Source organism: Platalea leucorodia (genome assembly GCF_965183815.1).
Source record: "Platalea leucorodia genome assembly, chromosome: 4".
Lineage (NCBI taxonomy): Eukaryota > Metazoa > Chordata > Aves > Pelecaniformes > Threskiornithidae > Platalea > Platalea leucorodia.
Window position 1 is genome coordinate 34,611,161 of NC_138826.1, and position 27,956 is coordinate 34,639,116.

At 38.1% G+C, this 27,956-nt stretch overlaps 1 protein-coding gene across 1 annotated transcript in view; it reads left to right on the plus strand.

Moving 5' to 3' along the window:
* The window catches only part of CABCOCO1 (ciliary associated calcium binding coiled-coil 1), a gene marked incomplete at both ends in the record, with an annotated part of 53,626 nt that overhangs the window by 15,669 nt on the left and 10,001 nt on the right, over positions 1–27,956 (plus strand). The window contains one exon of the mRNA XM_082308579.1: positions 4,089–4,161. Within this exon, the coding sequence (XP_082164705.1) occupies positions 4,089–4,161 (73 nt within the window). The remainder of the gene's footprint in view (positions 1–4,088; positions 4,162–27,956) is intronic.

Consider the following 27,956-nt stretch of genomic DNA (forward strand, 5'->3'; position numbering starts at 1 on the left):
TCAGCTTCAGATTCTCATATGACATCATAAGAGGGTCTATTCTTAACAATCTTACTTGCATGAGTAAAATTATTTTTGTGTAATTGCTAAAAGGTTGGTATGGAATTTTTTAATTGTTCACGACAGATACAAACAAAAAAGCATTTTATATAATGCCTGATAGAAGAAAGAGAAATACTCTGTTGTTTCAAAATAAATACCGATGTATAATTTACGTGATTTGATTTAAAGAGCATTAAATGGAGGAATTCTTTCCTTGATGTAGGATTAAGGGTACCAGGTTGAACAGAGTTCTGTTTAAAAATAACTAAATAAATAAAATTCAGAAATGCCAAAAATAATGACTTCTGTTTTGGGGAATATTATAAATTATCTGTACCTGTAACATAGTCCATAAAGAATATCATAACACATTTAGAGGAGAAGGGGAAGAGCTCATTTTCAAGTGCTGTAAATCTGGCTCCTTTCCAAGGCACTGGAATAAATAAAACAAAAAACGTTTGAAATGTTAAGTTCTGCCAGTGAAGTTTGAAAGATATATTTCTTGTGTGTCTCTGATGTTCATAAAATAAATTTTGACTTTTTCAAATAATCCCTGTTAGAATTTTACCAAATAATAGGTGTGGATGTGAGGGGACACATATATTTTCCTAAATTGGTGTGAGTCATTTCCAGGTTAAGTCCTGAAGTCTGCTTAAACATAATTCCTATATCTGCACTGAAACATGGCAGGAATTTTTTGGTGAAGTACTGCAATAAAAATGTTCTGCAAATGAAATGGCAAATATTGTAACAACTTAATTGCCTATGTGCAATGTGGGGGAAGGGAACTTGTACTTTATGGTAACCAAATTTCTTATGCAAGTTGGTAAACAAATTTGTTTTTTAACTAATGGTAATTGAATGACTGAATTAAATGTAACTGTAGAATAAAACTTTTATATGGCACTTAAAGAGCCAAATGTTCAATGAGGCTGCCATAATACTTCTCACCAAATTAGGAAATGCATCTGTACATATGTGCAAAGACGTCTGCGCCCATTCGGGTAAAAACGTACTTGAAAGTTTCATAGATGCATTTGACTAACTGCTGGAAGGATGTACTGTTGTCGTGTAAGAGAGGCAGGCCGTGCCACCATTTTAGTCTCCTACATCTGAGCTGCTTTCATGGGCTGGAAGAACCACTGCTGTACATTAGTTGGCACTTTAGCACTGCTTAAATTAGGGCAAATTGTCCCTGGTCTGCAGTATTTCATGGAACCTCTGGTACCATGGCAGTGGTCTGCGGCAGAGGTCTGTGGCAGCATGTAAGTACTGGTGGTGATTCAGGGAAGGACAGCCAGCTAAAATAGTGTGTGCTGAGCATCGACTCCCACGGCTGGCTTCCCTGTTACCTCCCGGAGCCAGGATTGTATTTCAGACACCAATGTCCCCCTGCAGCAGCCTCTCGCTTTGCACGCTGCTGGCTGGTCAAGCCCTTCTGCTGGCTATGCTGGGGTGCGAGGCTGCCGGGTGGGAGAAAAGCCTTGGCACCATGGGGCAGCCAGCCGGGGTGGCACCTGTGGGGGCTGGCTCTCTGAGAGCCTCGGGCAGTGCCACGTCTCAAAGGGCAGCCTGTGCTGGTTTGTGTGGCCAGGCACTGGTATTGTAAACACGTTTTCATAGTATTTGCATGATATCCTGCAGCTAGTAGCAGTGTCTTTAGCATTGGCTAGATAATTGCTTTATGTTGGGTGTAGTAGGTACTTCCGTAGACCCATAGAAAAATCGAGGTTGGAAAGGACTTCTGAAGGTCATCTAGTCCAAAGCCTTCCTCACAGCAGGCCTCGGGATTGCAGATGTGGGCTTGCAAGTGCCAAGCAAAGAGGCATTGCCATCCCAGTTGATGGCTCTCTTAAGAAAAGAACCTGCGTCCTGTCCTTAGCCTGAAAGCACAGGAACCAGTTACAGATGTTCCCTGCAAGTATTGCTGTATCTTTAATAGGTACATCAGGCGGGAGTGTGATAAACTCTTGGAATCATTCTTCAACCTGGACTTGCTATGAAATCAGAGAGCTGTGTTTTAAATCATATGTCAAAATGACATGACAGAAGCCAGAAGTTCTGTATCATGATTTTAAGAGAACAAGTAATTGTAACAGATGGACTGTGACAAACCAAGCCTTTGACTAAACAAATGCCATATCATTGATCATTGGGAAAGGGAACAAGGAAAATTATTTAAAACATGTGAAAAGGAAAGCCATATATGTTTTAAGGAAGATAAATATTTTAGGCCATTGAGAAAGTCTACTTAAAGTTACTTTTGTTGTAATACACTAAACTCCAGTGTGTCAATCTAGTTTTTTCATTTTTCTTTGAGGAAATACTACACTGATTTTGAAACATGACTTTGAGAGAATAAATGCTTCCATTCTTTATTGTTTTGGAGTTCCAAGATCAAACTTGCTCCCGGGACTGGCAGCCCATTCCAGAATCTGAAAGTTGATTTGGCTTTGTTTCCTTCTTGTCCACTATTGCTGATATTAAAGGCATAAGTATCCTGGTGATAAGTGTTTCAGGAATTACTTTTTTCAGAGTAGAACTTTGTCTTCTCAGAGTTCACTTTCATCAGGACAAAGTGGATGTATTTTTAAGTATCGTACTGTATTTTCTACAACCATCTGATAGTAAATCCTGTAAATAAAATATTCTGCATAGTGTACCTGAATCATAGAATCATAGAATCGTTAAGGTTGGAAAAGACCCTTAAGATCATCGAGTCCAACCGTTAACCTGTCACTGCCAAGTCCACCACTAAACCATGTCCTCGAGCACCACGTCTACCCGTCTTTGAAATACCTCCAGGGATGGAGACTCAACCACTTCCCTGGGCAGCCTGTTCCAGTGCCTGAATACCCTTTCAGTGAAGAAGTTTTTCCTAATATCCAACCTAAACCTCCCCTGGCACAGCTTGAGGCCGTTTCCTCTCGTCCTGTTCTTTGTTACTAGGGAGAAGAGACCGACCCCCACCTCGCTACAACCTCCTTTCAGGTAGTTGTAGAGAGCAATAAGGTCTCCCCTCAGCCTCCTCTTCCCCAGACTAAACAACCCCAGCTCCCTCAGCTGCTCCTCCTAAGACTTGTTCTCTAGACCCTTCACCAACTTCGTTGCCCTCCTCTGGCCACGCTCCAGCACCTCAATGTCCTTCTTGTAGTGAGGGGCCCAAAACTGAACACAGAACTCGAGGTGCGGCCTCACCAGTGCCGAGTACAGGGGCACTATCGCCTCCCTGGTCCTGCTGGCCGCACCATTCCTGATGCAAGCCAGGATGCCATTGGCCCTCTTGGCCACCTGGGCACACTGCTGGCTCATGTTCAGGCAGCTGTCAACCAACACCCCCAGGTCCTTTTCTGCGAGGCAGCTCTCCAGCCACTCCTCCCCAAGCCTGTAGTGTTGCATGGGGTTGTTGTGACCCAAGTGCAGGACCCGGCACTGAGCCTTGTTGAATCTCATGCAGTTGGCCCCAGCCCAACAATCCAGCCTGTCCAGGTCCCTCTGCAGGGCCTTCCTACCCTTCAGCAGATCAACACTCCTGCCCAGCTTGGTGTCATCTGCAAACTTACTGAGGGTGCACTCAATCCCCTCATCCAGATCATCAATGAAGATTTTGAACAGGACCGGCCCCAACACTGAGCCCTGGGGAACACCACTCGTGACCGGCTGCCAGCTGGATTCGACTCCATTCACCACCACTCTCTGGGCTTGGCCGTCCAGCCAGTTTTTAACCCAGCGCAGAGTGCACTTATCCAAGCTGTGAGGAGCCAGCTTCTCCAGGAGAATGCTGTGGGAGACCATGTCAAAGGCCTTACTAAAGTCCAAGTAGACAACATCCACAGCCTTCCCCTCATCCACTAAGCGGGTCACTTTGTCATAGAAGGAGACCAGGTCAGTGAAGCAGGACCTCCCTGAAGTTAAACAACCTTTTCTTTTTAAAATTTGGAGTATTACCATGCTGGAGAGTAACTCTTAGTTTAACAGATCTTTTAATATTGTTACCTTTCCGAAGATTTGCAACTGTAATAGTACTATATTCTCTTGTTTTTCAGCTTATTTAAACACTATAAGCTATATGAATACCTTTTCCACAGTCCTAGAGAAGAACTTGTGATAAGTAATGAGGTAAGTCACTTATATAGATGGAACTCATTATGCAGAGTTATTTAATGAATGCACTGTGGCATATGTTTTATATTGCTCAAAGCAACTTCGTGTCAACATTACTGCCTTACTAACGTAAATGGCTGATTAAAGAATACAAGTTAGATGTTTTGATCCTCATATTCAAAATTAATTTTGGATTTCAAAAAAGTGTAAATGCATTGCTTGGTTAAGATGTTAGTTGTATTAAATCAGGAATACTTTTGTGTATGTATTTATAAGTTGATGCATGTAATTTGAATTAGCAACGCATGAGTCTGACTCTATTTTAAAATCAGCAATCAAAATCAGAAAATGTTTTATACCAAGCCTAGTCTGACCACAGTCCTAATATTTATGTATGCATGTGTTTGTACAGAGGTTTTTTCCTACTGTAGCCACCAATAGTTAATTATACTGACCGTAAAGAAACAAGCTAGCTAGAAATTCAGCATTTTGAAAGCATTCAGTTAATAATAGTGAATTGACTTGACTGTAAACTTTGTCATGTATTCTAACTTATATGTGAAAAAATACATAGAAAAATGCATTGATGCAGGATGTGGCCTTTAATCAAATGGACAGATCCAATTCATCAAATAAACTTTCCTTTAGCCTGACTGTGCATTTTGAGGATATATGTTACAATACAGTGAAAAGGATTTACATTTATAATTTATATTAGGAGACAACTGGTTGCTCAGAGAGGCACGGTAGTGGAATTTTTTTGATGGCACTTATATTTTAGCTTATCAGTACACAGTGAAGTTAAAGTTAATGCACTGGAAAATTTTCTTTACACTTTAAGCTAGTGGTTTGACTCTGTAAATGATGTGGGATAATTTCCTTCCGTGTCGCTTTTAAATAGCCATATTATAAAAAAGAAGGACTTTCTTGACGTGGATGCAAATATTTGGAAATTATTCTCATTGTTTGTAAGGTGGGTTAAAATTCCAATGACAATGAAATCAGTGACAAAACTGCCATTACATAAGTGGAGCAGGACTTCAGCGTTGCTGTGTTAGGGCTGTTGTTTTATAATAGCTAGTCAGATCAATGGCTGGTTAGCACTTTCTAATTGGTAAAATTATTTTTAATAAGGCTTTGATTAAGTAATTTCTTGTGTAAATTTGTGTAATGTATCTTGCCAGTTGTAGACTAGCTTAAAAGAAATGTCTTTCTGTTTTCTTAAAACCCATTTCTGGATGGCTGAGGTCAGTGTACACTGTCCCAGCTCGGAAGAGTGCTTGCTCTGCACAGTCTGTCTGCTGGGGAGTACCACCTCCGCTGAAGGTGCCACCTCCACTAGGGAATGGCAGAAATGTGTTTCTGTGAATTACTTTGGTGATGATCCATCAAAGGAACAAGGGCAGTCTACAATTATAACTGCCACAAAAACCTTCGTGACAATTTTTAGCCATAACTCTTTGAGGGCCATTTCTTACCTATGCACCAGTTCAGTTTAATCCATCTGTTTTGTATTCTGAGTTCCATGGCAGAGAGCCTTTAATTTGTCCAGCCACGCTGCAATGCCCAAGAAAATCAATACTTATATTCCTGTAGAGTTTATTTTGATAGGGTGATACATTGTTCTTCAATAAGTAACAGATTAAGGCATTGAAGCTACACATACAAATTTATGGCATTATTTGCACTCACTTTATGTGTTAACATGCGATGAGAGGTGAACCCGGCATAGACTTCAAGTTCTTTTGCTACAACTTTGTTATGTTTAGAAATGCTTATCCATAAAGGAGAGCATTACCGTCTATGTTTGCAGTCCCTTAAATGAACAGCTCAAACCCTGACAAGTTAGCGGGGCTGATGTGGTTTGGTGTGTATGGCTGTGGCAGGAGCTCGCCTGGAGTCGTGTGCTGCGCGGTGCCTTTGCTCAGGAACAGAAGGGGGCAGGACACTGACTGGGAAATCTGCGTGCTGAAAGTAGACGATAAATCTGTGCTGAAGGGCTGACTGCGGTCTTATCAATGTCTTACCAAAAAAAAAAAAAAACAAACCCATGTAGGCACACCATGCCCCACAGCTGGATGTGATCATTACCCTAAGCTGAGCACTGCTCATGTCAAAAAGTTTTCTTCTAGCTCCAGCAATAAAAGTCTGGTGTTTTGGAATGGGGGACTGTAAATTGTAATGGCCAGATTTGCCCAAATAACAAGAACCATGGTGTTCCAAGAGCTTAATTACAGTATTATCTCCTTTTGCAAATGAAGGCTTTGAGACAAGTCAGTGAAATGACTTGCTTCAGCTGAAATTATTTGCTTCGACTGAAATGGCTTGCGTTAGCTCAGTGACTAAATTTGCGCTCCGCATGTGCCGAAAGTATTACCTACTGAATAAAAGTCCAATAGCCTAATTAGAAGACCTGCCTCTTTAAGAGAGATGCAGCTACAACAAATAAAAGCAGTACTTAGTGTTGTAATGGATATCCTTTTAGAGAAACCGCAGTATGTGTTTTCCAGAGAAATCTTATAGCGATGGATTGTAAAGTCATTGGATTTTATTTTTTCTCTAGCACAGGCAATTATACAGTGCTCTCAATCAGGTTTCCTTTTTGATCTTTCACTGCAGTTATTTCCAAATGACCCTGTCATTTCCTGTGTAGAATAACATCAGGCAAGAAAAGGGAAATGACTCAAAACTCAGTTAGATTATGCATACAATATCTGTGGCCATGCCACTTAACAAAATTTAAGTTACTTAAATGTGGCACGTAATTAGTGGAGCTTCACAGCCTGATTAATATTCTACATTTGATGCAGCTAGCATAATAGAACCACCTTTGTAAAATATGGACAGTATTTAAGTCTTAAAAAAAAAAGTAACAAATGCCTGGCTAATTTAAATATATTTTTACGTTGGCTAAAGCCTTTAAACCAAACTGCCTGAGGTGATCATATTGCCTAGGAAAAAAAAAAAGGTTAAAACTGAAAGACATGAATGCTTGGTTAGATGATAAAACACACATCATACATCTAACCTAATTTGACAGTATTTAAAATTTAAACCTTGCCTTTCCAGCTATCAAATCCCTTACTTCTCCTTCATTCCAGATCTACAAAGACCTATATATTATGTATGCATGAATACCTGTTAGAAAACATGATGGTACAAAGCACTACTGAGAAGTGTTACAATTGCCGAGTAAATTTGTTGGTTTTTTTCTGTTACTATTACGAGCAGTTCCCCACATTTAGAATGATTACAGAAGAAGCAGTGCTTTAGCTGTTCTGTGGCTATGATCCAAAATAAAATGCATGTAGTGCTAGCATACCAGAGTTCTTCAGGAATATTGTTGTTAAAAATACTGCCTTTTCCTTTTGCCCATTCTGGAGTTTTTACTCTCTAGCTGTGATTTAGTACACCTATATTAGCCTGCAATTTCAAAGAAAGCAAAAGGAGTGCAGGCTAAATCTTGATGTGCAGAGATTCAATGGAGCAATTCCTATTAACACATGTCGGATCTTATAACAAAGGTTTAAATTGTTAATACATGAATTGTGTAGAAGTTTTTATTCTTTTCTATTTCTATGTTCAGTTAATTTATTTTGCTTTGATAGGATGATATATTACAGCACATCTTGTATTTTTTTTCTCACATTTACAAATTGTACCTTATACTGCAGTTCATGTTTTTGCTGCTCTCTGTTGTGTATTTTTGGATGGAATGAGGCTAAGGTCTTCTGGGATTATGTCTGCTTTGAAACATTTCCTAATAAAAATAATGTGGTTGGTAAATCTAGTTTTATTCCTAGTTGCTTTAGCCAGCCTGATGGAGTAATCTGCTATTTTATGGCCCAGATGACTAGCTAAGTTTGACTTCTTGAAATAGTAGTGTACAATGTAATTTTCTTTAGAGATGTCATAGTGGGTCAGGTTGCAATAAAAATATCGAAGATTAAGTTTAATGGCAGTGCAGATTCAGTATTATAGCAGTCACTAGATATCATCCTCTGTACTTAGAGTTCCAAAACAGTTTCCATTAATGCCTTCTTTCCATGTACTCCTCACTTGCTGAAACATTAAGCTTTCGGACTATGTCTGGTCTTTATCCAATTGTGGGTTGGGTTTTTTTCGAAAGTTTGAACAAAATCCCTTCTGTGTTTGAATTTAAGGGGGTGGATAGGAAGAATATACTATTTGAAAGCTAATAAAGCTTTTTTTCTGATGGCAAAAGACCTGAAGTCTGGGACTTGACTTTGATATGTAATCCTCATTAGGTGTTGGATATTTAGATTGGTTAATCAATCATTGTTTAAACAAATTTGCTCAATGGTTTCTTGAGAACTGCATTTTAAAGATGTATGAAACCAGAACATTTCCATAAGCATATCAGTTCACACTAGAGAGACTCATTCCCCAGCTAATGGAGTGCATGCTTTTCAAAGCTTGGAGGTTTCAGATATTTGTAATGCTTAAAAACCACTGAGTTGTCTTCTGTAGCTTTGTTTTGTAAATATCACCATGGCAAAGACGTCAAAACTGCTTTGCAGGAAATAAGAGCATAGGACTGGAAGGGACCTCTTCAACTGTCAGCTCTAGTGCCACTTTCTCATGGGAAAACATATATAATCCTCTTCAGAAACTTGTCAAACTCCGGCTTAAAAAATTAACTTTTTTTGTCTTTGCTGTTCCAGTTAGAAAGCTGCCCTGGTGCCTGCTTTCTGTAATGGTCATAAAACTTCTAATTTCCAGTCTAAGTGTATTCATGACAAGCTTACGTGCATTTGTCCTTGTGCCAATTTGTGCCAGTATTGACCTTTAGTTCTTGTTCCATCCCCAGTGTTTATTTTTCTAGTGTATAAAGAGAGAGCAATCTTATTGTCAGCCTTCATTTAGTTAAACAAGAAAAGCCAGCCTTCTCTAATCTTTGCTTTTAAGGTAGGCTTTTGATACATGCATTCTTACATACGCACCAGCCTCTAGTCATCCTGTTGGCCTTTTTCTATAATTGTTCCACTTTAAATCAGTTTTGTTTGAACATAAGTGACCAAACTGACATAATATTGTTGCTGAGATAAAAGCAAGGCCTTGTACAATATCAATAGTGCTTTCTTTTTCTCTACTGGGAATAGCCTACGTGATAGGTCCTAGAATCACATTTTATACCTGTGTCATGTGGCTGTCTCCTTGTAGGTCTGCTATTCTGGTTCTCCTTTATTACTGTATTTTCCAGCTGAGGTACTCCCAGTGCACAGTAGGTTTTAAAAAAATTATGTCCCTACAATGTCACCTCACAATTTGTCATTGAATACAAGAGTCAATAGTCTTCAAGGTCGTTCAGTCCCATCTGTATGATATTCCTGCTCTCTCATGAATTGATCATGTCTCTCACATTTCTTTTGCCTAGAAAATTAGCTATCTTATTAAATAAACTATGAAATTAGTCTGGCATCGTGTACCTTTGATAAACCGATGTTGTGTTATATCCCATTTTTCTTTAATTTCCATGTCCTTATTTATTTTTTCCTTCAAAACATGTTCCTCAAGCCTTTACTGCTATGAAGATCAAAACTACAGCTTCAGGAGTAGGTTCATTATTTTACAATTATGAATGTTTAAAACTAGCAAACTCGTACTTGGTCTTTTGATGTCTGAGGGGAAATTTTTGATGTCCATTACAGAAGTGTCTAGTACCCAAGACCGGATTACTGAAATAAGTAGCTGGAGAGCCAGTGGGTTTTGTGATGAAAATCACTGATATTCAGTCCTTTGATCTTGAAGCTTGCTATGGCTATAACCAGGGAGATCTTGAAGGACTTGTGATTAGTCTGAATGAAAAGTGGAGTCTGTTGGAATTGTGAAATATTTTAAGCATATCTTGTACAGTAGAAACCATCCTTGTTTTTCAGAGATTGTCTTTGGTATACTCAGTTGCCAGTAGTGGAGATATACTGAACTTTAACAGTTACATTTCCATGTAGGTCACATGCTGATGGTCTTCTACAGCAATTTTAACATTCCTGAGTTTTGGTAGCTGAACTGTGCTGCCCCGAAAGCCCGTGAGAGCTCCAGAGAGTTAGTGGGATTCATAAGCTGGTGCCGAGTACTTTTACAAATCTTGCTTTAGAGAAAGATTGACAAAATGTTTTTTAAATTATTTTCTTAGGAAACATCAAACACAAAACAAACCTGCTTTTTAATTCAGTAACATGCATTAAGTCATGAAAGTAAAAATTCAGGCAGGAAAAATGCCCAATAGCTGAAATAGGTTATACCTTCAGTATACTGAGCACTATGGTTCTGACCCAGCCAGCGTTTAAACGAGTGCCTCTTTTTAAGTGCTTGGGAACTTTTATTTCAATGGACCTACTCACATACACAGAGTTAAACTGAGAAGTGCCTGGGGTCACATTGCTCAGCACCCTGGAGGATGAAAAGCTAAAGGCACTAGAACAAAAAAAATTTGAAACTCATCATAACTTTTTATTTCAGCTGTACTGTTGACAAAGCATCACATTTTTTGACTGTATGATGTTAAATGAGAGAGAGGAAGAAAACTTGAATTGTTGGCAGTGGAACATTTCTGGAACTGTGCAGGAATTAATATATACACAGATGTGCTCTCTGAGTTTTTTAATTATTTATTTAGAAAGTGGCTTGATTTCTGTATGTGTATGTGTGTGTATGTAAAGCTACATGGTTCTGATAACAGCAGTAACGGCTTATTTGCTGGAATGCAGGTCAGCTAGGAATTGTAGGCTTTGACTGGAAGGACAGACAGTATATTAATGACAGCATGTTTCTGCTATTCATCAGAATGTTGTAAGATCCAAATGACTAAGTGCTGTATCAGAAGACTATAGCACATGTTTAAAAATATTTATCAATCAATATGTAAATTTTAATGGAAGACAAAGAGATTGGCAGAAATGTATTGACTTGGGGAAATTTTAAAGTGGTTAAGCAAAGTACCTGAAGGTAGACTATTAGGATATGAATTTTGGTTTACTTTTCTAGTATTCCTGAATAGCTTACTCTGTTGATGCCCTGTGGGAGTTCTTGTTGTTTTACTTGACCAGCATAAAACAAAATAATTGGAGCTGGGCAAAGATCAGTAATTTCGTTTCATAGAAGATTCTGAGATCTCTACAGTTTGATTTAATTCCAGTTTAAAACAAAAAACACACACTTTTAACCGAATTGCTATTCTTACATGTCTCTGTTTAAACTCCCTCACACCAAAGCAGTGCTCTTGAAGACCGTTTCAAGCTCCATCCTGGCACCATGCAGTGTAGTTGGCTCTCCTGGACCAAGGTCTCCATGATTCTGGGGTCTGCGATGTGCCCTCAGCTGGCCATAAGGCATGTTGTTGGGGAGCCAGGAATCTAGAAAGCAGGTTGCTAAGTCAGCCAGCGTGGCAAACTGTGTCGAAAGAGCTTTGTACGTAAGCTGGTGAGAACCAGGTAGGCTGCTACTGCATGTTGGTAGGAAGTAATTTGCGCAAACTCCATCCTAATTTTTTAGGTAGTTCAAAGAACAACATTTGTCAGGAATCTGCCAAAAAAAGGACACATTTTATTTGAGTTAACCCAATGCATTATGTCTGCTGCAGAGCAATACTATTTTCAGTGTTAAACTCTTCCATGTAACGTGGCATGGATCAAGGAGTTATTCAAGAAGGTACTGCGTTTAATTTATATTTTGCTGGTTCAAATTTAGCTGTTTGGGTTTTTTTTTTTTTAAATTGTTTGCCAGCAGGTACAATTTTGGTACTTGCTGGTCCAGTGTGACTTACTGGAGACTGGTTTCCCAGAGCAATTGCCCTATTTCCAAAGCTTCCAGCATCGTTTTTGTTAATTGGCAGACAGAAATCCATGAACTTATACTACAGTGGACAACTATTTTTGTAACCCTTACCTTTATCTGCAGCTTTTCATGATATTGAAGATTAAATTGTATTCATAGAAGTATCTGTGGAATGGACAAGTGACGTGATATTTCATGGGAATGTATCCCCATGAGTGAATATTTATGCATCAAATTCATACATCTTGTGACCTTATGTTATGAATAACATGTTGACCTTATTCATATAAATAAATAACATGGCATTTCTTTACTGTGATTATTTATAATCTATATACATTTTTAAAAATTTTTATCCTTTTAGCTGGTGTTATGAGGACAAATGTATTCAAAATCTAAATAACAGACAAGTTTTGCAATCCTTTAAAGTCCCTTTTTAAAATGCACCAGAAAGTTTGTATGTTTTCTAATTTCACCTTGGATTTTACGACTTGTCATAAGATACAACATAAAGTATTTTTACTGAACATTGAATCTGATGTATTTGAATATTTAATTCATAAAATGTTATTTTGATTTCCTATAAATATGCTAAGCTCAGCAAAATGCAGTGTTACTAATTAGAAAGCTGAGTTTTACAGGATGTCTGGTTGGTATGTGAGGTAACTTATATTGCTACTTACGTTTACATTTAATAAACCTTAGCTAGGAAAATTGTTTAAATTTCAAAGAAAAGATAATAAATAAAATGAGGGCATAGAATATTAATGTGAACTGTGCCTTTATTTTGTTAAAGCATTCAAAGTTAAATAGTGGTGGTCTGTTAACAATCTAGGGCTATTTGGCAAGTCTTTAAACTTACTCAATAATCAAAACATAAAAGGACAATGGAAACTTTTCACAATAAAAGAAAAAGGAGTTGAGTACAGAAACCAAACAAATTATTCTCTGCTTTTTCTTGGTAAGGAGGTGAACTTTATAGGAAGGGCAGCAAGCTATGAGTTAGGGTTGCCTTTTCCTGTCTTTGTTATAAATTACATCTGTCTGTGAAGAATCTTCTCCAGTTACTTTGTGGTTCATGGCTACGGGGGAGGTGTGCGTGTCTATCTGGAATGGAGCAGAGAAAGACAGATTGAGAGGGAGCCGTCTTTTAATGTTAATGTTTTCTTTTTTTTTCCACTTAGGAAATGGCAATTCTTTGCATTAATTTGCCTTGCTTACTAAATATACAGATGGATAAAATTCCTAAGATCCCAGCTGTGTAAATAGAATATTAACAAAACAACTGTTTTCTTCAACGTTTGTATTATTTGTTCTTTGTAGCTTGCCAGACTTTTGGAAGACTTTGACACCATTTAGGTTCAGTGTAATCATTCAGAATGTTTTTATTAGGGCTTAAATGGGGAAAACATTTGGCAAAGGGATGGACTTTATCCAAAGCATAACGCTTGATTCTTTCATGAGAGTCCGAATACACTGCAGCAATATTACGAGGCACCACAAATATGGGAAGAAGCTGCCAAATGGTACTGGAAGGAGAGCCATATACTTGGGCTTAGCGTGCTCTTTGTGTTCTCCTTTCCCCATACCTAGTGAGCACCTAAAGAGAACAAGCTGAGGTGGCCCATGTGCAGCTATGCAGATAGGAGAGGAAGGGGCCATGACCAAGTTCCTATACTACTTCTTTCACCATTTGATCCTGAAGCAGGAGTCATTTACAGGTTGCTAGTGACAGAGCAGAGGGGGAAATTTTGTCCTTCCAATCCCCTTCTTCAGTGCGGGCTGATGGCCAGCTCCCACCAGCTCCAGCCAGCTGAGCTTCGCTATCTCTTGTTCTCCTGGTTTGGGAAATAGGTTCCTATCCGTAACTTTCATCAGCCTTAACTAACCTCGCGCTTTGTGAGTCTCCCTCAAATCCACTGCGTTGCTTATAGAAGCTATGACTTTATTATGTATTTCCAGCTATTGCTCTCAGAAAAACAACATCAATAGGCAGATTATACTGTATCTCCTCCGGGTGGGCTTGAAAAGATGTCAGCTGGAGTCCTTTAGAGTGTTTCATGATTAAGACTATTATATGAAGTATTTTATGGTTTGGCTTCCCATTGTACTGTTGAAAATTTGGTAGTGAAGTCATCCCGAGTCTCCTCTTGACCAACTTAAAACAGCTGAGGAGTTATACTTAATTGTTTATACCCAATGTCTGCTTTTTCTTACTTGTAAGAGTGGGCAGAATCTTTGGCTGACCTTAAGACGCTAAAGTGGTATTTGTATGAACTTTATTTGCCTTTTTTTTTTTCCCCAGACTGATTTCACACTCAGATTTTTTCTTTGTCTCAGATTGCAATGCCTATGCCAGAGCCTGCATAGGTTCTGCAGAGTTACACTGCAGATGGTGCTGTGTCCAGGATAAAACCCAAACAAACATGGATGTTTTCAGCTGAAATACATTAACATTGTGCTCTCCACTTTTTATGATGAGTGGTCCTTCTGATATTTTAAAAACAGCACAGAACATTTTGCATGAATTACATGCTAATACGTGTATTACTCTATTTTCTTAGTGCTAGAATTCATGTGCTTAGTAAAAGTTTTGTTGTCTCTGTTCTATTCAAATAATGCTACACAAGGAACAATATCTTCTGTGCAGTTGCTCTGTAATTTATTTTGACTGTGCCCATCAAATTTGGCTTGTGAATACAGTCTAAGGAAATGGCATAGATTCTAAGTGATAAGGATGAATGTTGCGTGCTTCATTTATAGCAAGGCCATCCAAATATGGTCTCAGAGTTGTGAAAACATCCCATGCTTGAGAAGTCTTGAATTTTGAATTAGTCAAGGCTGTGGGCAAGTTTCAGGCACTAACAAGCTGGAATTCAGGTCTATATCTTCAGATTCACTGAATGTTGTGTGTTGTGAATAGATTTGCAATACATTGCAACCATTGACAATGTGTGTAGTACTCTTGTTTAATAAAACGGAGGAGTGATAGGGATGTTCCTTAGAGCTTATTCTACTTTGAATATCTGCCTAACATTCTCTCAGAGTTTTTCTTAGCATTCGTTTTATATTCATGACACCCATTTATCATTTTCATCTCTGTCTGTTATACATTTAGGACTCTTAATGATTTTCTTTTGTTCTAAGGAAAGATACTTTGCCAGCTTTTTGCATTCTTCAGGAGTTAGGATGTAGTTGAAGATTTACATTTGGAGAAATGTTAAATTACCTGTAATGATCATATTTTAAATTAAGTATTTAAAGGTTTTACCCTCACTTAGGCTTGTTGAGGGAGACTATTGTCAATTTTTAGCATTACTGTTGTCCCTGCAGGCCTAGATTAAAGGAAAGTGAGGGCTAGAGGCTAGGTTGATGACTTTTTCTTTTTTTCTTTTTTTTTTTTTAAGTCCTACCAGTGGTGCATTGTGGTGCCCTCCGATGGGATTTCTAAAAACATCATTACGTTTCTGTCCGTTTTGAGAATGACCCCTTGAGTCTATTGATAAGTGCATGCATGCTGGTATGTAACTCAGTACTGAACCATTCGCTTCTGTTTAATAATCCTATTTTGTTTGAGAAATCAAGAAATCGTCAAGATGAAAGTAAGGAGCCAAACATTACTCATTTTGCCATGACGGAGACTTTATCTTTTGTCCCTCCCTCCTTGCTGCGCTTGCAAATATAGCACTCCGAATTACTGAATGTAAAAATAATATCCTTTTCTTTGCAACCCTGGCACAGCAAAACACAATAGGAGAAGTTAAAGACAGGATTTCAGTCTTATCTCTGTGTTTCCTAACTACTGCTGGTTTGACTTCAGTTCCTACTCTTGTTATTCATACTGTTTTTATTGCAGTGTGTTTAATTGTTTCTCTTTGTTCTGATCAATCCTCAGTTAAATGGGTAAATAGTAAAAGAAAGAGGGTACGTAATCAAATTACCAGAAGTAATTGGTCAGTCCAAGCATTACTGAACTTTGTAATGAGCGGAAAGAACAAGGGCTTTGGTATCAGAGTCATAAAGGCCAAGCCTTTAAAACTGACAACACAAGCACATTGCTACATTGGCACATTTTTTGTGAATTTAAATTACAAATTATTGTGTATAATCAGAATCAGAGCAACTGAAAAATCATACAGCATGGATAGACTTTATTAATTTTGGATACAAATGACAGACATTAGACAAGCTTAGAAGTCTGACAGACTAGGAGAATCTTAATATTTGACAAGTGCAAGATAAAATGAGAACTTGTCTTGTGGATTATTTTTTCTTTCTTTCATAGTAGCGGGAACATTACACAAACTAATAAGCAGCAAACCATATGCATTAGAATAAAATGTAGAAGTCTGCGTTAAGGGAGCTTATTTAGGAAACAGGAAAGTTTAAAGGCTGTACATTAAATGGCCAACAGGACATGGTATATTAAACAGGGGACTGTGGGTTGCTCTGGGAATTAGGAATTAGACACTAAAGTTTTTCAGTGCTCGATTGCCATTTTAATACATTTACCATTTTGCAGACTATAACATGAATTCTCTTGTTCCGCTTCGTACCAAATAAATACAATTAAAAAGACAACCTGTTTTCTTCCTTAGCACTTATCTGTTAATGTACTACCAATTTTAGAAGCAAAATTAATTGCTTAATCAGATAGGTGTCAATTGCTCCAACCTATACAGAATATAGAATTTGATTTTTTAATTTTTATTTTCCCTTTTCTCTTTCTGCCAAATCAATTGGGGAAGAATGGATGCAGAGCAAAGAAGAGGTAGCGTGACTGTTAACAAATTAAACTCTGCTCTGTGGAGTTCAGTTGTATAAAAGGCCATTTTATAGATTTGTGCCACTTGCAGGATTCTGTGTGTCAAGTCCAGTAAGATCAGTATGGCAGGGGAATAAATAAAGGTTCTCATTAAGAGTACACTAAACTTGCCTAATGCTACAATAAACAGTAGTGGTGCAGCAGGGTATTGCAGCTTCATTTTTACCTGGAGGTCTACTTGGGCTGCATAAAACCTTCGATGTGACGCTAATGTTCTATTGAACTCTGTCTTCAGGGAACAGTAATTTCTACTCATCAATGACATCCTGAATTTGAAAATTAAAGAAATTGTTGAGATGGAGACTTTTGGACAAATTCATCATGGGATAACCCATGATAAAGCTGTTAATGTCTGTGCATTTAATGTCCGTGCTTCTTTTACTGCTGTCAGGTATAAATTTTGAGTGTGCATTTACAATCCAATTCAGGTGTCCTCACTTCACTGTACCCAAGTAATTTCAGGGGATCTACTAGGATTGTATCTAAAATAGATGCTACATTACCATGGTATGTAATGGTAGCAAAACTGGGCCTCAAACTGAAAACTATTAAATTGAGGAATATTCTTGCAAAGATGTGAACATCCCATATTTACAGTTGTATAAAATACTGCTATAGCTTTGTGATGTGTGTGTATGTATAAGTAGAGTAGAAAGAGCTGTATTAGTTCATCTTGTGGATCATTCCAAAATAAGACTTCATATTCAAAGCGTTTTAACTAATTTTGCTTTGTATTTTGTGTAGTAAATGAAGGAGCCTAGTTAGTTTTCAACATTAAGAGAAGGTTGCTGCAGTATTTCTGCAATATAACAGGAATTATATTTGTTAATATACTTTGGGAGCATTTAAATTCTAATCACACAGATGAAAGAAAATTTCAAGTAATGGCAAGTAAATTTAAATTACACAACAGTAAAGACTTTCATACCTTTGAAAATATTTCAGCACTGGCTTTTTTTTTCACTCGCTTTGATTATCCATGATCACAGCAGCAGAATTCTATTGCTGTTGCCATAATTTCTAAAGCATAACTGTGCTAACATGAAATATGTATATGTAGGTACATTTGCCAACTTGTTTTAATTTTTTTGTTCGCTTTCCACCTCATGTACTGGGAGGGGCTGCTGATCAGTACACTGGCTGAAGGAAAATGCAGAATTGTTGCAGGAGAAAATGGAGATATGCAGGCAATCATTGCAGAAGAAGTAAGCTTTTTTACTGTGGTTTCAGAGTGAAGAAAATTAGGTTTCCGTCCCATAAAACCTGCCTCTTAGACCTCTGGGATCCCTCAGTATGCTAGCCAGCATTTGCTGGCCATGCATTTGCAAGTGTCTCACAAGCACTCTGTAAGAGAGTATTTTTATGCCGCACAAACTTGCCAGCTTTGCACCCATTGAACATTACTCTGGATCAGGCCTCACAAGCTATGTGTGTCTAGTAATCTAATTCATATAGCTTGGCTCCTCCTGCAAGCCGGGCCTTGGCTAAGATAAGAAGCTGCAATAGGAGACAGTGACCATGGAAGGGAGGAAGATTCTGTCCAAGGAAGCATTTTCCTACCCTTCTCCAGCTTGATGCCCTCCTGTCATGAGACTTTCCACCTCTTCAGCAGCACCTGCTTATTGTGAAAAGGAGAAAGGGGAACTAAGCACCACTGTGACCAAAAATAGAATTTCCCAATTTTTTTTATTGCCGTGTTTAACCTCTGCTCTTTTAATCATATGCACCGCAGGACAAAGGGGATGTGCTTTAACAACTTGTCAGGTATTAAGCAGTGCAAATTTTTAGCTAGAAATCATGCTATCAGTTGGAAGTAAACAGTAAGGCCACATATATTTAATTTTTCATAAATTTTTAGTTATGCTATTCTTTTAATTACATTAATCAGGCAGGCTCCAACACTGCAAGCCTTAGGGCTTGAAGTGCAATTTCAATGCTTTCTAATAAATTTGCCGAACTTTGGAAAAAGATGAAATGGCTTAATATTAAACATTTGCTTGATTTAAATTTTACTAACCCATGCACTTTATAATTCATTTTTTTTTTCAGTGCAATGTACTGCCACAGCAGAATGATCATAATAGTAATTGTGAGTAAGCGTTCCTTTTGTACACAGGTTTTGCTTATAAACTAGATGAATAAAGCGGCCTTGGAGTATCTAGGGAATGCTAAAGATCTACAGAGCCTTTCACTTCAAGGTCATTGGTTCAAGCACACATCATTAAAGACAGAAAGTTAACATCTGACTGCTGCTTCATAATATACATGAAATGAGTTAGTGGTGTGAGTGGAGACAATGAAAAGATGCAACCAGTTTAATAACAAGAAAAGAGGTAGGACTAATGCATATGTCCAAAAAAGAGGAGGAATCAGGAGATACCCAGTTTACCAGGCTCCTGTCTTCCTCTGCATGCAGTCCTAAGGGCTGTATTCATTCTTCAGTCTGGAAAGGTTGGAAAGGTTGTAGCCACCCTACTTGGTCTCATTTGATGTCATAAGCTTAATTGAGTTGAGCTGGGTAAATACTAGGTCGGAAAGGATCCAAGGAAAATTCAGGTAGAAGATGGTTTGATGATGAAGCAATAGTGAACCTGATTTGATGCTGCTAGGGCGCTGCACAGCAGGGTCTTTGAAGGAAGCTGCAAAACTGATACCCTGACCACTGTCATTACCTCAAGCATATAGATCACAAGCAGAAAACTGTCGGCCATGGTGTCCTCATGACTGCCTTCCAAGTGAGTAATTACAGCCTGCCAATGTTAATTCCCCAGTAAAGTTAATCGAATGAAGTACTCTCTCTTTTGATCAGTTGTGCAGCATTATTGTTGCTTAAGGCTTTTTTAAAGAAGTAGTTGCTTTTCAGTGATGTGATCCTTTTACGTGAGACCTCTAAGATTAGGTGTGTTTAGAGGAGGGAGCGTATGTAACATAGCAGTGATTTTTATTAGCCATTTCATATTTAGTTATCAAAATGAAGTAAATTGCTTCTGTCTACTGTTGTAAAAAGTGCATTATTTTTCCCTTTTGTGCTATGAACCCCTGCGATTTTAAAGGGTACTGTTCCACAGCTATCTTTTCTCTTCCTTTAGTCTTGTTGTTGTCATTGTTTGTTTTGAAATCTGGGCTGAGACTGGACCCAGGATGCCTTTGCTCAATGTACATGGTTTTTAGTGAAATTATTTCAACCGTTGTGAAAGAGCCCTATGACTTCTTCTCCTTTTCATAGTGGCTTTAGTTATGAACATATACAAAAGTAAAAAAAAAAAAAAAAGCTTCACATAAGTGGTTGCTTTATTAATAAGCTCTTTTAAAAAACATCTTACAAGTAAGAAGGGAAATAAGGTGAGAAAGACCAGAGAAAGAGAAACTCAGCCTTCTAGACAAGGGGAGATACAAAGGAGTTTGTGGGAAAAATATAGATATGCAACCCTGGCTTGGTTTCGTTTGTTTCTTTTGCCCTTTAGCCCTTGTTACTTGTACACTTAAAGTTTTTATACCTTTGGAAGAGGTTTTAGTCACAGGTTTTTTATGGTTTTAATATGTGTATACATTGAAAATATTTAGTCATATTTTATATTTAATGTGGGATTTTCTTTTCATTCTCAACACTTGTCTGAAGCAGAAGGCATTGTTTGAAGAACTCTTACCCGTCTGAGCCATTGAATTAGTCTATTATAGCAGTTGTGGTTTCACTTAATTGTAATGGGGAAACACCACTGGCAAATTTTGTAATAGAATTTTATAAAGGACTTTGTGGTTTACTTGTAAATAAGTATGTGATGCTCATTGAAAGGATCTCTGGAACTTTCCTGTATTTTTCATTCAATAACCTTAGCCCATGTTTGTTTTTATGAGCAAAGTGAAGTTCCAAGTATTTCCTTGAAGAGGCTAGATGTCTTTTTGAGTTAATATGTCATAAGATTCTTTATAAAAAATACATTTCAACCTCTAGGTATTCACACATTGCAAGAGTATTATTTCTTTTGATAAAAGATTTCATCTAAATTCACATCATAACTTTATTTTTGGCAGTGACAGTTTAAATCCTAATCAGGGTCGAAAAAAGGAAGGAGTCAGAGGTCAAAAATTAGATATTTTTGCAGTAGTCCAGGCAGAAATGTGCATAGTGTATGTCAGTGCTCTTCCTGAAAAAAACCATGGTAATTAATCCTTCACTTTGCATCTTGTTTTTTTCACCTCCAAATTTGAATACGAGACTTTTTTGACATAAAAATCAATTAGGATTTAAAATTGTTGTCATCTCTGTAAGAAAATGACACAGACTTGAAGTAATATAAAAGAAAATAATTCTTCAATCACAAGTTATGGCAACCTGCAGTATTTGGTTGGAGGATTTTTAGGGTTTGAAAGAAAAAAATGGATCCAACAGAACTCTTACATTTCAAAATATTAGTGCATCAGCTTTATTGGAAAAAGCTGAAATTGTTCAAATGACCTCAGTAAAACAATTTGGACTACGATTCCCGGAATGCTCGTGAAGCTGACATGTCTACATGTTCTTAAAAAGTCATAATCCATCATTCTGATGCGAGATCGATGGATTATGACTTTCTGATGTCAGATCTGTGAATTAAGGCTTTTTTGAGTACAGCCTGCTATCCAATTATTGCCCCTATTCATATATTATAAATCATTATTCCTTCACCAGGTAGTCAGCAGTTTCTATTTCCTAACGTTTCAAAGCCTTCTTTTTTTAGCCATTGTGGCGCTCCCATTGAGCAATCAAAAACGGAGAGTGCTGACCTGAAAAATAAAGCTTCTATCACAGCAAATTGTTGCGGGAACAACATTCATTTCTAATTCTTGTAGTTTCTGTTGAAATAAAGGGAATTAGATTAGATGGAAACAAATCTCATCCCCTTCCTGCACAAACAAGCAGTATAATAAATTAGCACAAAAGTTGTTGGCATGTATTGACTTCATTTTTAAGCGCTCATGCCTGAGTTTCTTAAAAATGATGCTTTCTTCTGATAAGTTGATTTTTTTTTTTCATATGAAGACAGATCGGCTTCTGATTTAAAGCTGAAATTTGCCAGCGTGCTACCCTAAGTGATTGTATCTATTAGGTGCTGTTAAACTGAAGTTTCTTTGAATGGATTATTTATAGAGTAATCACCTTACTTCTAATGCAATGGAGTATATGATAAAAGTAGAAAATGCTTTACTGTAACCAGTTTAGGTGTGTCAAATCAAAATGCATCTTAAACAACTTTATTAAAAGATATTCAGAAAAAGAAGAGCTATTTTAGGACCTATCATGCATCCAGAGAAGTCATTAAGTGAAATGTAATCATGCTATCTTGGAGAGGTATCTCAACAGATTTCTCAAGCTAAGGGAATTTAGGTCTATGTGGATGGAAAAAATCAATAGTATGATCTTGTTGTTTTTTATTTCATTTTGCTGTGCTGATAGTTCTTCATTAGGATGCAGTTTTCACACTAGACGGCTGTGCATAAAATATGTCCAGTCAGTACATTGCTAGCGGAGTTGTTGTCAAAAAGGGTGGTAATCGATGACAGGGAGGGTGGTATAATGAATGGGGTAGAATTCGTCTTTTAATAACTATTTGTTCTAGTCCCGTGTCTGTCGTGAGAGAGCTGTCACGGCGCTGCCCTGTGCCTCAGTTTCTCCTTTATTTGAGCCGCCATGTGGGTTCTAAAATCTGTGTCCCAAGGACTGTTTCTGTGGCACTTTTCTGAGAAATAGATTTGTGTACCTCGTGTTACCCCTGTTCCTGTTCAGTCAAGGATGTTATCTGAAACCGCATGAGAAAGTTAACGTAGTATTTTGCATGTCCTGTCATTGAGTAGCCAGGGCGGTAATGCTTTGATATGCTGTAGTTTAATTCTTCTTAAAGGAAGACATTGTCTTGGCATATTCATCTCATTTCTTATTGTTTATTTCAGGAGCTCTGGACATTAATGGCATCCTTGCTTTCACCTTCCTTTTCCTGTTACCTCTTTTACATTCTCAGATTTCGGCCAGTAAGACTTCCAGGCTGCTGCCAAGTGGTAGAAAGAGCTGGTTTGTTGGGAGAGCACAGAAACGGACATTCTATGAATGCTTCTGGAGAAAACATGATTTCAAGGGCAAGTGTCAGCACAGCCATGGAACCACCAGCGGGGGCTTCACTGCCTTTCTTGCTTTAGATGGATTTCCAACATTATACAGCTTTAGAGCCCAGTTCCACTGGGAAGTCTAGCAAAGCTCGTTCTGCCATCCGCCGAAGGAGGTTTCAACCCACTTTCAAATTTCCTGTTAAATGCAGTTGCCCACTAGATGGAGACATAATATTTTATACATTAGTGGATATACAGATGGTAATCAAACCCACCAGCTGCTGCCTGCTCTTTCTGGGCACCTTGCCAATTTACTGGCAGTATGTTGACTGGGAAGCAGACAGTGACACACTTTGATCGAAAAGCTTGTATGATGATTTTTTTTGTTGTAATATTATTGTTTTTTAAAAAAATTATGAAAGAGATCAAGATGTGTATCTTGATCAAAGGGTACTGCTGTCTGCTTCCCCATCAGCGACTTCTAATTTATAGAAATCAGATTGCGTGGAAAGCAATCAGCAAAGGTTTGAGGTCTTTCTTGTTCTTACTGCCAAGAGATGCTGACAAGTGAGAAAATTAAAATCGGAGAAGGTAGGGAGAGAACTAGTAAAACACTGGTTGAAATATAATTATTTAAAGTTCACATTTTTAATAATTCTAGGACTGTAAAAAAATCCAGTCAAAGTGCTCAAATTGGCTATCGCTTGTTTTATAAGAACACCTTAAGATCTTTCTCTGATGGAGGACGTTGCTTTGAGACTAATTTACCATTGAGAGACAAATATATCTGTTAAGTTACTCGTTGTCACAGAGAAATAACCTGTCTCTGGTTTTGGGGCCAAGTTTTCCAAAGGTATCTCCTATCAGCTCTGTTTTTTCCACATGGAGCTGTGCATTCAGTATGATTTACTAGGGTGTATACATGATATAATGAACACCTGCAAAGAGCACTTAAACCAGTCAGTCCTATAAATGTGAAGATAGTGTGTGCAGAGTGTGTCCATTATATTTGCTAAAATCTTTTCTCTTTCGGGTCTCTAGTAGGGTCTTTTTTCTTTTCAGCTCTTGGTATCGATTCCTTTTTTAAAAGCCGTTTTTTGTTTTGGATTTTTTAGTCCTTCTAGGCTTAAACAATTAGCAGCTATGGAGATATATATATGTGTGTGTGTATTTATATGGATTGTGTCAGCTGGAGAAAGACTGTGTTTCGGTGCATAAGTGAATATTTCTGGCCAGCATAAAAACACGGTGGCAGTGGTGAGAGTTGCTTCACATTCTGCCAAATGTTAAAATCAAAATAAAGAATCATATGACAGGAGGACCTAGGATATGTGACATTTTGTTTAGATGGAGCAAGGGATTATCGGAGGGGAATAGCCTGATGTAGATAAGGAGGTGAATAGGGCCCACCTCCAGAAGTCTTTAGAGTGCCATCTTTGATATGATCTTCGGGTTATGAATCTATTGGAAAAGCAAGTAAAAATCTTGATTTGGTGACAAGAGATGCTGTTGGAGCCACACTAGACATTCAGCTGCTTCACGCAGTCTGGCATGCTTGGCAGTTGGGGCCAAAGGGGAGTTTGAGACTAGAATAATAAGTGTTACAGTTCAGCATTGCACTCTGCTACCGGGGTGGTGAAGATGGATCTGTTCAGCCTCACTGCCTCTCCTCCGCGTGCGAGACATTCGACTCTGTTGTAGCTACTTCCCATCGCTCCTGCTCTCTTCCTCTGCACATTGACCCACGCTTTTCCCTGAACTGCTGGATAAGTCTTTCCTTCCACAGGACTAAATAAATTTAATTCCTGTGTCTCCATCCACCCCTCCTTTCTCTCTGTTGCCAGCTGAGCTTTCCAGCCAGTAGCGATTTTTCTACCCTCTCCTCAACTTCTTTGCTTGGCAATTGAGACACTTTTCATGTTCCTGATAGGTGTTTTCTTCTGAGGGTTAGATCGAAAGACAGGAGCTTCGGAGTAGGCAATGTCATGTTTCTGGGTATAGCTGTGCATTCTTATGAGAAGATGCTGCTGTTTGGCATTTGCTCCCTCTAGGTACTTATGATGTTGCTATTTAGGAAAGCTGCCGGGGAAAAGGTGCTGCTAAAAGGAATAAATAAATAAACCCCTTTGACATCATTGCTTCATTTTTTCCCATCAAAAGCTGACCATCACAGACACATTGTCTTTATCTCATTGGGCAGACTGTGTGCAAACTTTATGATCCCATTGTCTTTGCCTATTCTTGTAGAGCAGAATTTCTCAAAAAGACAAAACACAAGGGAGGAAAGCCTATAGTGTACAGTTCAACCCAGTACCCTTTGTATTCACTTATTCTATAGCCGACTCAATATTTTTCACTTCAAAGTTCAAAGCGTTCGCTATTGATCCTGACTTGTGTTAAAATTCTGTATGATTGTGGAAACCTTCTTTGAATAAATTTCAGATTTTTTGTTGGTTTTGTTACTTGTGTGTGTGGCAACTTTCTAAAAGATGAAGTTAACCTAGAGTTTACAAGGGATAAGGAGTTAAGTGAGTGTTGGTTTGTTGTTGTTGTTTTTTTTAATTTGGGGAGAAAATACTCTGTAGAAATGCTTGTTTCTTCTCATCCTTTGTTTAAACAAATTTTGAAATATCCACATCTGATTATACGATTTGTCATGAGCTTCCTAACAAGTCAAAGCAGAATGAGATGTATACACTTTTTCACCAGAAACCACTTCATGCCCCAACAGAAATGGAAATTACTCTTCTTCTCAGAAACCTTCCAAGTCGAAGTGGGAGGAGATAATCTGTAAGGAGATGTTACCTTCTCAAAAACAACCTCACATCATCCAAGGTGTGGTTGGCCTTGGCAGTTTACCAAGAGGAAACTTATTAGATTTCAAATCACCCACCAAGCCAAGCTATGCTGAAACAAAGCTTTGTTTAACTCTTGCTTTTACCAGACTAACCCTGCCCCTATCCACAACTGCATTTTTATTTAATGTGAATGACAGTATTATAAGACAGAGTTAAATCTAACCCCAGCATTCAAGCTGAGATCCAGTATAAACAGATTTATGAACATGTACTGTAATAAGGAGAGCCTGTTTACAATGGGATATGAAATTCAAGTGTGATATAAGGAAGTGGTGGTTTCTTTTGACTAACAGGGTATGGTGAGAATACTGCAGATTCAAGTTACACAGAAATGCAATTGTAAAGAAGTACTGATATCTTAGACATATGTGGTTTTTTGTGTGTACTGATCAAATATTCTGGTGCTAAAATAGACTCGTTTCACATAGAAAGGTGACTGAAAACTGTAACTCTGAAATTCGAGAGAAAAATTGGCTTATTTCTGCATTCCCAAATTGGAAAATGTATGTTAATAACTTAATTTTGATGATAAAAACATGAAAAATACATCCCTAAAATAGTGTCGAGTCAATTTTCTGATAAAGTAAATTTGTTTTCCCATTTGTGATTAAAATGACCTACAGTAAGATTTTTTTTTTTTTAACTAGGTGTTAATTAAAAATATGGAAATGGATTTAAAAAACATTGCAGTTCACAGTGGAAGAATTACCATAACTGATTTGTTCTCAGAGCCATGCCTGTTTTGAGATGTTTTTAAAATGTCTAAGTTACTGGTTGTTTTTCTGCATGATTGTTTCCAAAGCAAAATGTGATTCCAATAAAAACAGTAATTGAATTTACAGTCCACAGGACAAATTGTTGTTTTAACAGAAACTTACACAGTCAGGCAAAGACTTTATGTTTTAGGTCTAATAACAAAGAACACAAGCTCTCCATTTTTATGTGACCGTATATCCTGAAAAGTTTTCTAATGTAGCATATTTTTAAAAAAATCTATATTGTAGTTTTTAAATTGTGTGAGCAATTTTTTTTTTCCTCTTAGCTCAGAATCAATATTCTTTAGGGGTTTGTTTTTTTTTTTTTTAATGCAACCTTTTAAATGTTAGAGCAGCTTTTTTCTGTAGCATCAGCTAGGGGTGAATCAATATAGACAAGCCTGTTCACATCTAATGCACCTGATGACTGAGAGGAGTTTAGAGAGAGCTTACTCCTTCATCATTTGGTGGTGCGGGAACGTACAGAGTATGGGGCAGTTGTGTGAGGGGCTTGTCCATGACCAGTCTTGCATGGAGAAAATGCTGGTTTCAGAGGAAATAGATAGGAAGGGAAGGCTGTTTAAGAGCGGCGGAAGACAAAGGCAGGAGGTGGGACCTCTGTCTGACTTGAGGCAGTGATTACACATTACTGTATCAACAGCAAAAGATTATTTTTCTGCTGTCAGACTTTCTCAGCAGCAGCTCCCAATCACTTCTTGAACCCTTTTTGTTTCAAAAGTTTCCTTTAAAGTTTTCCTAGTTTTTTGGGGAATCTTCTTGGTGCCTTCCTTTCATGTATATTGTACTCATGTTTAGATAAAGCCTGAAGACTATGCTTGCTTGAACTAAGAGAAATCTGGTGGGGTAAAATGCAGCTCCCTAGACACACACCTGCTCTAACTGGTGTGTACATGGCGTGAGACATGCCAGAGATAGACATACATGCTGGAGATAGGCGTTGTCTGCATTAGCATTTTTTGGCAGTCTTAAGGCTGACCTAAAGCCCTGTGGAACACTAAGAGTTGGTGAGACGATGCTGCATCTCGGATGTAACACCTGGAAAAAACAGCCCAGGATAGTGCCAACAGCCGTCCGACTTTTACCGTACACACTCGGGGCTGCAGGAGGAATGTGTGGTGCTGCTAATCCCCACTGAGTTTCTACAGTGGTCCTTTGAATAAAAAAGGGAATATTTCATATTTCCCAGGACCAGGCAAAGTGGGGAGCCTGAGTGAGGAAGCCAGCTTTCATAGGTTCTCTATACTGTCAGTGCGAGAGGTAACAGGCTGTGCTTGCTGTGGTGCAGGCCAGGTATATTAAGTAATTGTTAAGTTCTTAATTTATCTTAGTTTCTCTGACTCCCTCAGGAGATGCAGTTGTCTTTGCAGTTACTACAAGGAGGGGTTTAGGGGGTTGACAAAGCCCCTAAAGCAGGTGTGATGAATACCATCCCCCTAAGCAATTTAATTCTTATAGGCCATTTTGTTGCCAAAG